Consider the following 14,588-nt stretch of genomic DNA (forward strand, 5'->3'; position numbering starts at 1 on the left):
GGCGAGTATCGGAATTGCAGGCTCTGTCGTGTAGGGAGCCGTTCTTACGGATCTCGGATTCCGGTGTCTTATTGAGGACGGTTCCTTCCTTTCTGCCCAAGGTGGTCTCCGTTTTTCATTTGAATCAGTCCATCGAACTTCCCTCCTTCCCTGAGGGGGATCGTTCAGAGCCCAGAGGGCGAGAGTTACGGAAACTGGATGTCCGCCGGGCCTTGTTACACTATCTGGAGGTCACGAATCCTTTTCGTGTTTCGGATCATCTATTTGTTTTGTGTACTGGTCCCAAGAGAGGAGGTGCGGCTTCCAAGACCACAATCGCTCGTTGGCTCAAGGAGGCCATTGGCTCGGCATACTTGCTGCGGGGGCGGCCGGTTCCCATAGGGCTTTGAGCTCATTCTACGTGGTCTCAAGCGGCTTCCTGGGCAGAATCTTCACAAGTGTCACCTCAGGAAATCTGTAGGGCGGCCACGTGGAAGTCGTTGCATACCTTTGCAAAACATTATTGATTGGATGTTCAGGCCACAAATTCGGGTGGTTTTGGTGAGGGAGTTCTCCAAGCGGGACTCTCTACTTCCAACCCTAGGTAAGTTGGCTCTGGTACATCCCAGGTGTCTGGACTGATCCGGGTACGTACAGGGAAAGGAAAATTAGTTCTTACTTGATAATTTTCGTTCCTGTAGTACCACGGATCAGTCCAGGGACCCCCCCCGTATCTCGAGTGTATCTACGCTGAAGGAGAGTTTAGGATGAAGTAACGGAGAGTCCGCTCGTGGATTTATCCTGGTTATAGTTCTTGATTTCGTTCACTCCATTGGTTCTGGGAGCCTTGTTCCAGTTGGGGGTTTGAACTTGTTTTGTTGGGTTAATATAGTTAAGTAGTGGATATGCGTTTTTATAATCTGCTTTGACATTACGTAAGACTGAGAGGCTGTGGGTGGCACCCTGCTATATGTGGCGGAGCCAGTAAAATCTTGCTCTGTCTCCATCTGCTGGTGCGGAGGCAAAACCCAGGTGTCTGGACTGATCCGTGGTACTACAGGAACGAAAATTATCAGGTAAGAACTAATTTTCCTTTCTTGCAGTCACTGATATTGGATCCTGGAGCAGGCTAAGGTGGCGGGATTTTGTCGAAAGAGATATGGTGGAGTTGGTAAAATGAGAGAGCAGGACACGTGGGCCGCGGCGTGCATGCTGCAGTGGGGGAGATGTGCACATGAAGGCTACGGGGATGGGTTGGCCCTGCTTAAGTTCCACTTAACCCGGCAATACCTCCTGCTTTTCTGCTTTACAGACTCCTGACTGGCGCACCCCAGGAGCTGGCTGCGCCCAACCAGAATGCCAACCGGACGGGTGCCATGTACTACTGCCCCCTGACCGAGCAGGTGGATGACTGCGAGAGGATGGACATCCAGCTAAAGAGTACGCAAGGCCATCTTGTGAGGGGAGGGAGGCAAAAGGGAGTTGCTGTGATGGGCAGGAAGTGAGATTACTGGGGGCTTGAAGACAGGTGGCAGAGAAGGATGAGAAGGCTCAATCCAGTCTGCCGTGTCTCGTTCCTGCTGCAATGCTATCAATCCCAGCTGATCACTGGTTTTCCTTTTTTTGTTTCTTCTTCTTCAAAACTAGGCATCCTCTGCGGCCAATATTCAAGAAGTGGACGAGTTAACCAGCTAACTGAAAAACCTAATTGGCTAGATTTGACTATAACTGGTTAGGTTTTATTAGTTATCCAGGTATCTTCAAAGATAGCCGGTTAAGTAGCACTGTCAAAATTAAAAAAAAAAAAAAAGATGAAAAGGGGACCTGCAGGTGATTCTCACCCCCCCCTCCTCCAAATTTTTTGTATATACAGCCGTGTTGGGCCATGCATCCCCCCTCTGAAACAAGATAAGTGTGGCAGGTCCAGTCTGGTCTGCTCCCCCCCCCCCCCCCCACATCATCCCATTGGCAGGAATGAGGTACCCTCTCCTGACAAGCACTCGGTATTAAGATTTGCCATTTACATGGATAACTTGTGAATTTTCCATCTAAATGGCTTGGAATATTGACCTCTCCGTTTATTCCAGGCTCTCTTGAATTCTGTTGCTGTTTATTGCCTGCTCCTCTCCTCCCCCCCCGAGAGGCCGTTCCATGCAACCACCACTCCTGAGTCTACCCCCTCTGATCTCCTATCATGACCCTTTGTTCCTGGGCTTCCTTTCCGTTCTTAAGTTGGCGCAGCCCTTGCTTCTCCCGTATCCTCTTGTCTGTTACTGCTGTGAACTGTGCTCGGTGGAGGGAACCTTTTTTTTCCCCACAGTTGAAACAGCACCGTGAGATGTGTTTTTGCCCTGACTCGTCCCTGACAATGCTTTCGCCCCTCTCTTGTGCCTTCTCCTTTTCAGGTGACCCAAAGAAGGACATTATTGAGGACATGTGGCTGGGAGTGACCGTCGCCAGCCAGGGACCTGCCGGCAGAGTGCTGGTGAGATGAAATGTGGCCGCCTCGGACGGGGAGGAATAGAAGTGTGTGTGGGGGTGGGGGTTCTGTAGGTTTGCAGTGTTGAAGTCCGATTGGGTTCTGTCCCGCCGGAGGGCTGCTGCACGGAACCTGCCTCTGCCTTGGCCCGGCTTTTCTGAGATCTCCTGCTTGGCCAGGCATGGGCCTCTGCGGAAGTGAATCCTCACAGGCTGCTGTGCTTTCATCCTAGCACAGCCTCTGGTTCGGGAGAGCATAGCACGCAGCAGCAGCGGGTTCACTGCACAAATGCTCCTGGGCGTGCGCAAGATGCAGATAATTTAATTTTATTCCCCCAGTGATTGCTTACATTACATGGAAATCCTTGTCTGATTGGTTTATGTGTGTGTTTGTGTACCTGAAGCCATGCATGACATCATAGCGACTACAGACCAATTGAATTCAGTGACTCCTGCTAAACATAGCTCCTGGCAGGAGAACTGGAGAGTTACAAAGACCCTGGAGAGGGTGTGAGAGAATGACTGGGCTGAAAATTCAGCTATAGGTAGGGGGGGGGGGGTGAGTGTTGCTGTCTGGCACATATGTAGGAAATGGTGTCCAGCGACTGTGAGTTTTCTTATCCCCTGGTCACTGCTTCCTGCAATAGGATGCAGATTTTGGCACCTCTGTATTGTTTCACATCTTCGACATTGTTCTCCCCCCCCCCCCCCCATACTGCCCCAGGTCTGTGCTCACAGGTACGTCCAGCTGCTGTGGTCCGGGACGGAAGGCCAGCGCAGGATGACCGGCAAGTGCTTCATCCGAGGCAACAATCTGCAGCTGAGCTATGAGGATGAGTGGCAGACGTATCACAATGACCTCTGCAACCCCAACGTGGACAAGGAGGGCACCGGCATGTGCCAGCTGGGTACCAGCGGAGGCTTCATCAACACGACGGTGTATTTTGGCGCGCCGGGCAGCTATGATTGGCAAGGTCAGTGGCCTCGGCAGCGGCTGCTTTTCCTCGCTCTGCAGCGACGAGGAAACTTTCTCTTGTCTTTCCTGTGCTCCCAGGTGGGCTGTAGCACAAACCTGCTGATGGGGGTGGGATGGTGCACGCTCATCCCCCGAGTCACACGGCAAATAACTCTCCTCCTGAGAGTGTGTAGCACTATGCTTTGACACTATCCGGCCTGCCTTAAACATCAAGTCCACCCAGACCCGGATTTAGGTATAGACAAGTTTTCTAGGGCACCAAATATACAGCCACAGAGGAGCTTGTTTCTGCTTGCCTTGAGGCCATGGACTGGCCCAGCTTCAGAGAAGCATTGCCATGGCACTCTGCATGGGCGCCCCTGCTTCCACCCAGCCTTGTTTAGCAGTTGGCTGCCTAGACCTGAATTTCCATGCTCTGTGGTTCTGCTTTTCCTCTCCACCCTGATGGATGATAGATCACTTTCTCTGCATGCTGCTGCTTGGTTCTCGCTTGGTTTTTTTTTTAGCGAGGCACACAGCACACCCGATGAATAAACAGTTCAGATCCCCAGGAGCGATAGGAACCTTCCGGGGATTTGGTTAGCAAAAGGACCTGAGCTTATCTGAAGCCAGGCTGTGCCACCGGAAAGGTGGAATCCAGGAGCTGGCTGACCTGGAAACCTTTAGGTCACCTCGTCATCACCTTTTAAGAGCCCTGACTAGGCAGTTGTGGGGTCCGGCTGCACTGTGTGTTTGGGTGGGGGGGAGGGGGGGGCCTGGGCATCACGGTGGGCCCAGACGAGAGGGCTGCTTGCTTGTTGACCACCAAATCCAGCTGTCTGGGCTGATAGGAATTTGACAGCTTTTCTTTCCACTGCAGGAACCTCCTACGTGCTCAAGCGAGAAAACTGGGACCTGAGGGAATTATCCTACCCCAATGTGAAACACCACAATGTTTACATCGGTAAGAGCCCGGGAATTCAAATCGCAGCTCTGCCACCATCCCCTGGAGGACCCGGGCCCTCTTTCCTGTCTGCCCCTCTTGACAGCGCAGCCTCGGTGCCTGCCCTTTCCGTAAACGGGCTCCGCGCGCAAGATTTTAAGTGGAAAGTGGGGCGTGAGCTTGTGCTTGGGGAGGGGGTGTCACCTCTCTAAGAGCTGTATTATGTACAGCCTTGACTGCCTCCTCTTCCAGGCCGAGCGGCAGCATTACCCGTTGCCACGGAAACTCCCAGGACGTCCCTGAAGGGCTGCATACCGATACCCACCCATGCATTGCACTGTTGCCGGATGTACTGTCGGCAGCTTATCTGGGCATAGGAAGGCCCAGGCTGTTGTCGCTGCTTTCATTACAGCCTTGCTGGATTAAGATTGCCACTGGCTGCTGCGTTTTAAGGTCTGTGACCTCGCCAGGAAAGACATTAACAAAGGTGGTGAGCTTGGCTTGGCCCGTTACAGGCCGCTGGCTAATTTGCGATGACCTTGCATCTTCCCTGCATATTAGCAAAGGGTTCCTCTCGTGTTGCGCTGTTGCAGAATTGCCCCCCCCCCCGGTTGGCGGCTGGCGATGTCAACGTCACTAGCCTACCGGTGGTTATGGGGGGAAAAGGCTCCAGATGCTGCTCACCTCCTCTGTTGCTCTCTTTCAGGCTACACCACCCAGATGGGCAGCGGGGTCCTGCAGAAGGATCACAGCACGGTGCTGGCGGGGGCCCCTCGCTGGGAGCACAAGGGGGCCGTCTACCTGATGGCTTTCAGCTCCACCAATGACTTGTTCAGCAGCCTGGTTCTCGGGGGCGAGCAGGTGGGCTCCTACTTTGGCAGCGCCATAGCCTTGGCCGATCTTAACAACGACGGGTGAGTTTGGGGTGATGGTTGGGCCTGCAGCCCTGCCGCCTAGGAATGCCTGCCAAATTTTGAGAGAGGGGAGTACTGGAAATGTTAATGTGGATCGATCCGGAAATCTGTTTTCCCTAATGATCTGCTTGGACAGTGGCCTCTCTGAGAGGAAGCCATATAAAATAACAAGGTTGAGGGATTTCTGTGAGGGAGGTCGGTTTATAGCTTCTGAGCAAACACGAGGCGATAGTTACAAATTAGACCCCCAGCATCTGACTGCTCTTGAGGCCCTCGGGGATGAAACGAGGCATTTTACACAGATACACGAGTCCTTGGGCTGAAGCAAAGTGCCAGAATGTTACAAATATAAACTTTTTCTGGATTCCTGGTTTCGTTCTTTAGTACAGAAATTGGCATACGGTTATGACTACAAACTTTAAAAAATGCCCGCTATCGGCCAATGGCAGAGCAGCTTTAAAAGATGTTTGACATCACCGTAGGCTCGGACCATCCCGAACGTTCATCTGAACTGAACTGTTTCCCAGTAAGAAAGAACGAGAATCCATGTCGGGGGCATCGACAGCGTGGGAAAGCTTGTGAGGGGGGTGAGGGGGGGGGGGCTGGACTATCTGTGGCAAGAATTGTGAATGATTCAGGCGTTTATTTGTGGGGGTGGGGGAGATGGACAGACAGACACAAGCATGGTGATCTTACAAGGCCAGTTTCCCTAAGGGAAACTAGATGGAAAAAAAAGGGAATTTTATAGAAGTGGGTGCATCAAACTCTGGGGATCAGCGGAAAGAGAAGATGGGGATATATGTCAAAGGTATAAAGCTGATGACGCCTTTTTCGTCCACGTGATTCGGAGCCATCTATCCAAGAAGTGGGATGAATGCATTACATTGCCTTCATTAAATTACATTTAATGGAACAGCAAGAGAAATCTGGCAATGTGGCCCAGCCGATAGCCAAAAAAAAAAAAAAAAAATTTTAGACTGCACTGAAAAGCAGAGGCAGCAGGGACTGAAAGGGAAAATGGACTTAAGACATAAGGAGTCCGATATTCAAGGCTATTTAGCCAGTTGAGCAGTGAGTTATCCAGCTACGTTCTGCGGCTGCCGCTTAGCCAGATAAGTCACTTAACAGGCAAAATGGATGAATATGTAGTGGTCAGGCAGTAGGTGGATTGGGAAGGCGCTACTTAAGCGATTAACTTAGCACCAGATATAGAGAGATTCATCAGCACAGCAGCGCTGCTGAGTGTCCCAGATAAGCTTATTTGGCCAGCTTACTTATCTATATCTACCCCATGGTGTACCGGGGGGAGAAATGTATACCGTCGGCAAAGGACAGAGCCAGGGAATAGCACTCGTGGAAGAAGCCGGGGCCGAGTTCAGAGTCCTTGCTACAGCCCAGATCGTGTGTGGCGTCACCGTCGCGTGTACATAATTGATCGATCGCCCCCAGAAAAGGGGCTGTTCCATAGCTTCGCTGGTACGCCGTGGTTGTACTTTCATGTAAGCTATTTAAAATCAATAGAAAGCAACTCGAGGGGTGGTGGGCAAGAAGCCAAGGTCTGGGCAATGCTGGTTCATATGGAAAAGATCACCAGCGAGAGGAGCTCCCTGGGGTGGAATCTCCCACAGCCTCCCTTCCACGCGTCCCATAGGAGGATTCTTTCAATCCGGGATGGTGGGGTGATGGGGAGGAGGGAAGCACCTCCCTGCTGTCTTTTTGGTGGGGTAGGACTCAGGGTGGGGGTGGAGAGGATCTCCTGGTCAGGGAGGGTAATCCTGTTGCTTTTCTCTCGGCCCTGGAAGGTGGCAGGACCTGCTCATTGGAGCGCCTTTTTACTTTGACCGGAAGGAGGAGATTGGCGGCGCCGTGTACGTCTACATGAATGAGGCTGGATCCTTCCGGAACAAGTCTGCTCTGACTCTGAAGGGTCCCAGTGGCTCTGCCTTTGGCTTTGCTGTGGCCAACATTGGAGATATTAATCAGGATGGCTTTGAAGGTATCGGAGGGGGGAGGAGGGGGGGGGGCAGGCAAGCAGGGGAGAAGAACTGAAGGCCTTGCTAGCCCCAGGCCCGTATCTACATTCTAAGTGGGCTGGGGAGGACCTCTGTTGTGACTAGTGGCCAGTGTCTGTGGGCCATAGGTACGAGCTTGGGGCTGGATGGCACGGTGGGAGGAGGAGGTGGCTAGCGCCACGAGCGGGCTTTTCAGTGGCATGAGATGAGCGTGGCAGGGGCATGCATTGCCTCGATGTGTAGCCACCACCTGCCTCGCAGCACGTAAGCTTGCATGTGCTGTGGAAATGGGATAGTGCCGGAGAGGCAGAAGGCTTCAGTAACTTGTTTCCTCTTACAGCTTCTAAATTCCCTACTGTTTGACTTCTTGGATCTTTCTCCTTAGTTGTCTGCTTTACTCTTCTCCGTGTCTCTCTCTCAGCTGCATCTTTCTTCCCTCCCTCCCCAACCTCCCATTTTATCTGTCTTGCTTCTTGTTGCAGGCTTTTACTTCTAACCCTCCTCACGCCCTGTTTCTCCCCCCCCCCCCCTATTTTTCAGATATTGCCGTTGGTGCCCCCTTTGAGGGATCTGGGAAGGTTTACATATTCCACAGCAGCTCGCAGGGGCTCAGAGAGAAACCGCGACAGGTAAAGTCCCCACCCCCTGATCATCCGTGTCGATACAGCGAGTAACTTTTATTTTTTTTCCCAAAGGTCTGTGGCATGGACGGCTTCCCAGGCCCCCACCCCCCTGCCACTGCTCTAGGTCATCTCTTCTCCTTTCCTCTGCAGGTGATTGATGGGAAGGACTTGGGCGTCTCTGCGATCCAAACCTTCGGGTATTCCCTCAGCGGGGGGCTTGACGTGGATGACAATTCCTACCCGGACCTGCTGGTGGGGAGCCTGGCAAACCGGATCGCTCTGCTCAGGTAGGGCTGAGCCCGCCCGTGCTCCGGAGGGTTATGGTGGGTGGTCCTTGGTGCGCAAGGCGTCCTCCAGCCTCCTGGGGGAGGGGGCAGCAGCGAAGGGAGAGAGGGGCAGGAGTAAGAGGGGAGTGGCTCTTGCTGCCCTCTTGCATTTGGGATGCTGATGAGCGGCCCTTTGGTGCTGAGGGAGGAGTAGTTCTCAATATCCCCTTTCGCTCCTTGGCAGCTTTAACACTAAAGGGTGGTCTTGCTGCCACTGCGTCAGAAGAACGGGGGTGAGGGGTGGGGGTGGGGATTATTCCTTTTGGATAAGCTTTTTTTTATATTCCCTCTCCGTTCAGGTCCCGTCCTGTGATTAATATCCGCCACACCTTTGAGGTCACTCCCAAAGTCGTGGACCCCAGCAAGTGTACCCTGGACTCGTGGTAAGAATCCCGTGTCCGCGGGAGGGTCCGCTCACGTGCTAGGGAGGAGTCAAACCGTGTCGGAAGGGGGGTGGGGATGTGACGCTGGGGCCTCGTTTCATAGCGTTGGCGGAGCCTGCATGGAAACCCAAGTGGTTCTGCTTATCGTTCCTCCTCCGGCTCCTCTCTTCACTTGCTCTCCTCTGTCAGGCTTTCTGTATCTCCTGTTCCCTTTTACTCTCATTCCTTTCTGTGTGTGTGTGTTTTTTTAATATTTATTATAAATTCTGTATTTTCTTCTCTTAGCATCGTCGTGAAGGTGTGTTTTTCCTACCTTCTGAGCACGGGTAATGCCAGCTACAAGAAGAATATCAGTGAGTAAGCTGAGGATGGTGCGGGGGAGGTGAATAGGAGGGGGGAGAAAGTCCAGATAGAGGTGTCCAAGACCTCGCTGGGGGAGCACTACGGTCTCTCTCTCTTCCCCCAAAGCCTGGAAGGGAGGGAACGCGCGCTCCGCCCCTCCCCAAACGCATCAGCAGGAGGATGAGCCTAGCCGCCGGCATGAACCAGGATTTACCATTCTTTCTTCCTTGGCTTTTCTCTTATTTTGCACTGCTGGGAACAGTCAGCCTTCTGTTAATCCGAACATCCTTGTTTATTTTAGATAACAACTCCCGCCACCTCCCTTACTTTTGTGTTTAATTCTCGGTCCTTGTACAGAGTCCCCAGCCCCTCTCTTAGGCCCGCACCTGACTCTGTCTCAGGCCCAGTCGCTGCCCTTTCCCGGAGTTGCCCTGCGCTGGACCTGTCACTTCCCAGGCTCGTATCCATAGTACTCTGAGCCCCTTCCCTCTCCTGTTGCTGGCGATGCTGCACTGAGAGCGCGGCACAGTCGTGTCTCTCTCTTTCTCTTTTGCCTTCCTCGTATTCCTGGGCGATCTTTGTGGGATGGTGCACTGATCTTCTCCGGGGAGGGGAGTTATCAAACCCTCAATCTTTTGAGGTGGCAGGCAGTGAGGCAGCAGGGTCTCTGTAAACCTAGGGCCATAAGTTTGAATCCCTTTACACATTGAAATCGTCGGTTCAGTGTGCTGCGGCAGTCAAAAAAGCAAACAGAATGTTGGGAATTATTAGAAAGGGAATGGTGAATAAAACGGAAAATGTCATAATGCCTCTGTATCGCTCCATGGTGAGACCACACCTTGAATACTGTGTACAATTCTGGTCGCCGCATCTCAAAAAAGATATAATTGCGATAGAGAAGGTACAGAGAAGGGCTACCAAAATGATAAAGGGAATGGAACAGCTCCCCTATGAGGAAAGGCTGAAGAGGTTAGGGCTGTTCAGCTTGGAGAAGAGACGGCTGAGGGGGGATATGATAGAGGTGTTTAAAATCATGAGAGGTCTAGAACGGGTAGATGTGAATCAGTTATTTACTCTTTCGGATAATAGAAAGACTAGGGGGCACTCCATGAAGTTAGCATGGGGCACATTTTAAAACTAATCAGAGAAAGTTCTTTTTTACTCAACGCACAATTAAACTCTGGAATTTGTTGCCAGAGGATGTGGTTAGTGCAGTTAGTATAGCTGTGTTTAAAAAAGGATTGGATACGTTCTTGGAGGAGAAGTCCATTACCTGCTATTAAGTTCACTTAGAGAATAGCCACTGCCATTAGCAATGGTAACATGGAATAGACTTAGTTTTTGGGTACTTGCCAGGTTCTTATGGCCTGGATTGGCCACTGTTGGAAACAGGATGCTGGGCTTGATGGACCCTTGGTCTGACCCAGTATGGCATGTTCTTATGTTCTTATGCCCTTCTTCCTGCAGCTTTGGCATACAGCCTGGAAGCGGACAAGGAGCGCCGTCCAGTCAGGGTCCGGTTTGCCGGGAGCCACTCCCCGGTATATGAGGGTTACTTCTCCATGCCGAAAACCAAGTGTCAAACCATCCAGCTCCTGCTGATGGTAAGTACCCTGCTTGCCATACGGAGCTCCTGCTGTAGCAGGGAGATGTAAGCGACAGCAGCGGTTCTCACTCTGGTCCTTAGGTGCCCAACTAGGCTCATAGGCCAAATGTATGCAGACATACTTTGCAAATATTTATCAGGGCTGACCTTAAAGCCGTCTTGTATGTGGGCTCCTAGGGGACGGGAGTTGGAGTGCTGTATGTAGACGTTAGGAAGTGTTATCTACCCGTGAGGTAAGCCTCATGGGTGGGAGGTGGCGCGCTCTCTTTCCCTGGAGATTGAGATGCACATCCATCTGGGATACTTTAGGTGCAGGGGATTCTGCCTGGAGACCAGAGGTGGACTTAGGTCCTTTCCAGTCTTGTTGAGTTTTATATAAATGACCCAAAGATTTGATACCTCAGAATACCATCTTATTTGTCTCCTGGGCCTTGCATCCTCTTCTGCCTAGGTCTGCCATTTAACTTTTTTCGTACTTTTTGTGTGAGAAATAAAAGCGGCTCTTCTGGTATTATAGAACCTCTTCTCCGCCTCACCAGTGCCGTTTGCAGTCTCTCTCTCCACCGATCAGCGAGATGGGCTCTTCAGTTCTGCTCCACATCAGACCAGCACTGTGCCTTGCTTAGTCACTGCCTACCCTTCCGTGCCCTTACTGACTTGCAGGATGGAGAGCTTTCAGAATCTTGAACTGCAAACGCCACCTCTTCCCCAGAAATCGGAATAGAAAAGGAAAATTGGAATGACTTTTTGCTTTTGGAAGTATTTTTTTTTTTTTTTTTTACCTTTTGCTCCGTTAACTCTTGATCCAAGCCCCAGATCTGCGGCTCTTCACAATTCTGAATTCCCTTTTAATATCCCTTGCCCAGCTTTCCTTTAGCCCAGTGTCAGATTTGGGAAGAAAAGTATATCTTAAGAATTAGTAGATTTTTTTAATGTTATTTTTGCGGATTCATTTTAAATATGGCTGCCGGGGCACTTATTTACTTTTGTTTGTAACCCCACTCTCCTTGCATTATGGGACATGAGCTTCTATTGGCTAGAACAAGGATGAGGGGGCGGAGTCTGGAGATATTATGGATGTAATAGGTAGAAACGTGGCTACCCAAGGCCATAGCAGGAATTGAACAGCGCAGGAAAAGAAACTAAAAAAATAAACTAAAGCCAAAAAAATTCAGTCAACACTTCTTTTAGGGAAGGCTGAGGGAAGCCACTTAATTCTACATTTCTTATTTGGCGAACGTTAATTATTTTTAGTAATGTTTTTGGAGATACCCGTAGGAGGCATTGCTTTTTAAGCTAAAATTTCAAAACACAAACTTTCCAGAATACTTAATTTGGAAGTTTTTAAAAAAATATTATTTGTTTATTTTTCTTTGAAGGTAGCTTTGCCAAGTTTTGTGTCAAATCAAAACGCAGATTAGCAGGATTAAGGTGTTTATATAAAAGTAGCTTCTTTTATGTCTGCAAATCAAAAGACGACCCACAGTGAAGTGAATTATTTCCAAGTTTTTTGTTTTAGGAACGTTGTGTGGGGTTTTTATTTGGGGGGGGGGGGGGGAGAGGAATTTGAAAAGCTTCCAAAGATTAGGTTAAGTGAAGGCCTGCTTATAGCCCTCATTAAGTTCATGCAAAGTTGAGTAATGGATGGATATTTATTTATGTATTTTTCATCTGGCAGTTTTCCTCTATGGCCTTCCAGTTCTGTTATCTGGGGCTGGTATCCTGTGCTGCAACTCCTCCATTTGTAGCTGTCTGGGGATGTTTGCTCTGCCCAGTCATTGCAACGATGGCCCTTAGCCGGGGGGGATGAGTCCCGGTCTGTGGCTCCCTCCCGGGCCTGGCTAACATGGATCCAGCATCTGGCCACCTGGCGCTGCTGTCGAGCGATGGGGAAGGCTTGTGAGCCCTGCCTCTCGTGAGCCACCGGGCCAGCCCGTTGCTATGGGCGTTAAAAAGGCTGTCTGAGAAAAGTCGTTCCCTTACCAGGCTTCAAATGTGCCCCAGTTTTAAGCTGTTTTACTGCCCCAAAATGAGGGAAATGCAAAAAGCAGGCAGGCTGGATATTGGAGGTACCTAAAATAAGTTTTTAGGTCTTTGAAAACAAGGTGGTGGTCCAAATGTGATGAATAGAAATGTTTACTTAAGAATTCAGTGTGTGTGTGTGTGTGTGTCTTTTTATTTTAGGTTTATTATGTTTGTAAAAGTCACAAGGCAGGCTCAGCATGAAGTGTAAGCTAAGATCACACACAGGACACTTCCTGAATCATTATGGTGTCCTTCCACTCTCCATCCCCTGGATCTTTGTCTCCTGCCCTCACTACGGAAGGGTCTGGCTGAGGAGGGTGGGTGGTTGTCATTCCTTCGTCCTGGGGGAGGAGAGCAGCGGGGAGGGGAGGGCCTGGTGGTTGAACTGGCAAAGTAGGCCCAGCCGGCACGATGGTGGGTGGTTGAATTCTGATCCCTTGTGTCTCTCTTCCCACGCTGCCTGCACAGGAGAATATTTGGGACAAGCTTCACCACATCTCGCTGTCCATGAATTATTCCATCTATGAGAAGGAGGTTCCTCCCCAACTGGGGATGCGGCCGCTGGACAACTTCCCTGTCCTGAATGAGGACCAGAGCACTGAGGACCACAGGCAGGTCGGACCATAGCTCTTTTAAGTATTATTATGGGTTTGTACTCTTATGGACACAGACTGCCCCCTAGTGGCCGGAATAAGTTTGTGCAGCTTAGAAATCTCATTCATTTCCCGCTGTCTGACTCCCTATTTATTTGCTGCTGGCTTGCCCATGACCCCCAGCCTTACCGATGCTATCAGAGTGGGGGGATAGAGGGATGCAATGATCGCTTACATGTGTCATGGAGTTTCTTATTGTTTGGTTATGTTTCAGATTGACTTCAAGAAGGAGTGTGGCACAGACAACGCATGCCACAGCAACCTGCAAGTCACCTATGCCTTCCTGAACGAGAAGTCCCAGCCGCTGCCCAGGTGAGAAACTCGGGCACTCAGCGATTACCCTCTCCTTTAGCGCGTCTACTGCACCTTCCAGCACTTGCACGCACACGTTCAGTTATGCACTCGTGCGCTCATTCACGTTCACTTAGCCATTCACCCCCGCGCACACATACATTTTTATACATACGTGCACACTTACATGCTTTCACACACATACAGACACATATCACCAGATTGTACATTCTGCATGCAACTCTGATGTTTCAGACACCGTGGTCTCACAGTTTTACTGAGACCAAATCCTGTATGTATTTTCTTTTTATTCCCTGGGGAGCCAAATGATGTAGGGAACAGGTGGATGCTTTAAAATGTGTGTGTGTGTGTGGGGGGGGGGGGGTCTGGGGGTGAGTGGCTGAGAACAACAGTTGGGTTGAAAAGCTTGCAAAAACTTGTAGGTTGACCCAGATTTTGTACATTCATCACCACCACCACCAGCATCGTTGCCCTTCTCCTCTCCAGGGTCCTAAAACAACTTCCCAGGCCCAGCCTCCCAATTCCACAGGGTGAGAAGTGCCCCCAGCTGTTGGATTTTGGATGTTAATGACCCGCTCTGCCAAACCTGAGCATTAGCTGTGCGCGGCACGATGCGCTTGGAAGCCTGCGTCTGCCCCTCCTCCTTCATCTTGAACCACATTCTTATGCCTGCAAAATATCCAGCTGTCTCCCCCCCCCCCCCCCCCCCCCCCCCGGGCTGGTCAGAGCATGGATCGTAGACCCAGGGCTCCTGCCTTTATTGATGTGCATTCTGCTCTCTGAGAGAGATGCAGCGTGCCCCGTGCCAAGGAAAGAAATGCCTGTTGGGTCAGGGCAAAGGCTCATCGAGCCCGGCAATCCTGTCTCTGCCAGCGGCTAGGCCAGGTCGCAGGTACCCAGCGGGACCCCATCCCTACCGTGTGCTCTTCACCCTTAAAACCCCTCAGGCTTTAACCTGCACAGGGAGGGCATTTCTCAGCTGACAAATTGTGTGCACCACACAGAAACCCCTGCTCCCTTTGCCCTGTATTGACTCA

At 50.9% G+C, this 14,588-nt stretch overlaps 1 protein-coding gene across 1 annotated transcript in view; it reads left to right on the forward strand.

Annotated features, from left to right (window-relative positions):
* ITGA3 (integrin subunit alpha 3) overlaps positions 1–14,588 on the forward strand; it is a 46,323-nt gene that overhangs the window by 20,008 nt on the left and 11,727 nt on the right. Inside the window, exons 2-14 of the mRNA XM_029572652.1 lie at positions 1,292–1,419; positions 2,385–2,464; positions 3,182–3,431; positions 4,293–4,376; positions 5,062–5,269; positions 7,072–7,265; positions 7,822–7,910; positions 8,055–8,191; positions 8,530–8,613; positions 8,899–8,966; positions 10,423–10,559; positions 13,055–13,201; positions 13,454–13,551. Of these exons, the coding sequence (XP_029428512.1) occupies positions 1,292–1,419; positions 2,385–2,464; positions 3,182–3,431; positions 4,293–4,376; positions 5,062–5,269; positions 7,072–7,265; positions 7,822–7,910; positions 8,055–8,191; positions 8,530–8,613; positions 8,899–8,966; positions 10,423–10,559; positions 13,055–13,201; positions 13,454–13,551 (1,704 nt within the window). The remainder of the gene's footprint in view (positions 1–1,291; positions 1,420–2,384; positions 2,465–3,181; positions 3,432–4,292; positions 4,377–5,061; positions 5,270–7,071; positions 7,266–7,821; positions 7,911–8,054; positions 8,192–8,529; positions 8,614–8,898; positions 8,967–10,422; positions 10,560–13,054; positions 13,202–13,453; positions 13,552–14,588) is intronic.

Source organism: Rhinatrema bivittatum, chromosome 12, assembly GCF_901001135.1.
Source record: "Rhinatrema bivittatum chromosome 12, aRhiBiv1.1, whole genome shotgun sequence".
In the NCBI taxonomy this organism is placed as follows: Eukaryota; Metazoa; Chordata; class Amphibia; order Gymnophiona; family Rhinatrematidae; genus Rhinatrema; species Rhinatrema bivittatum.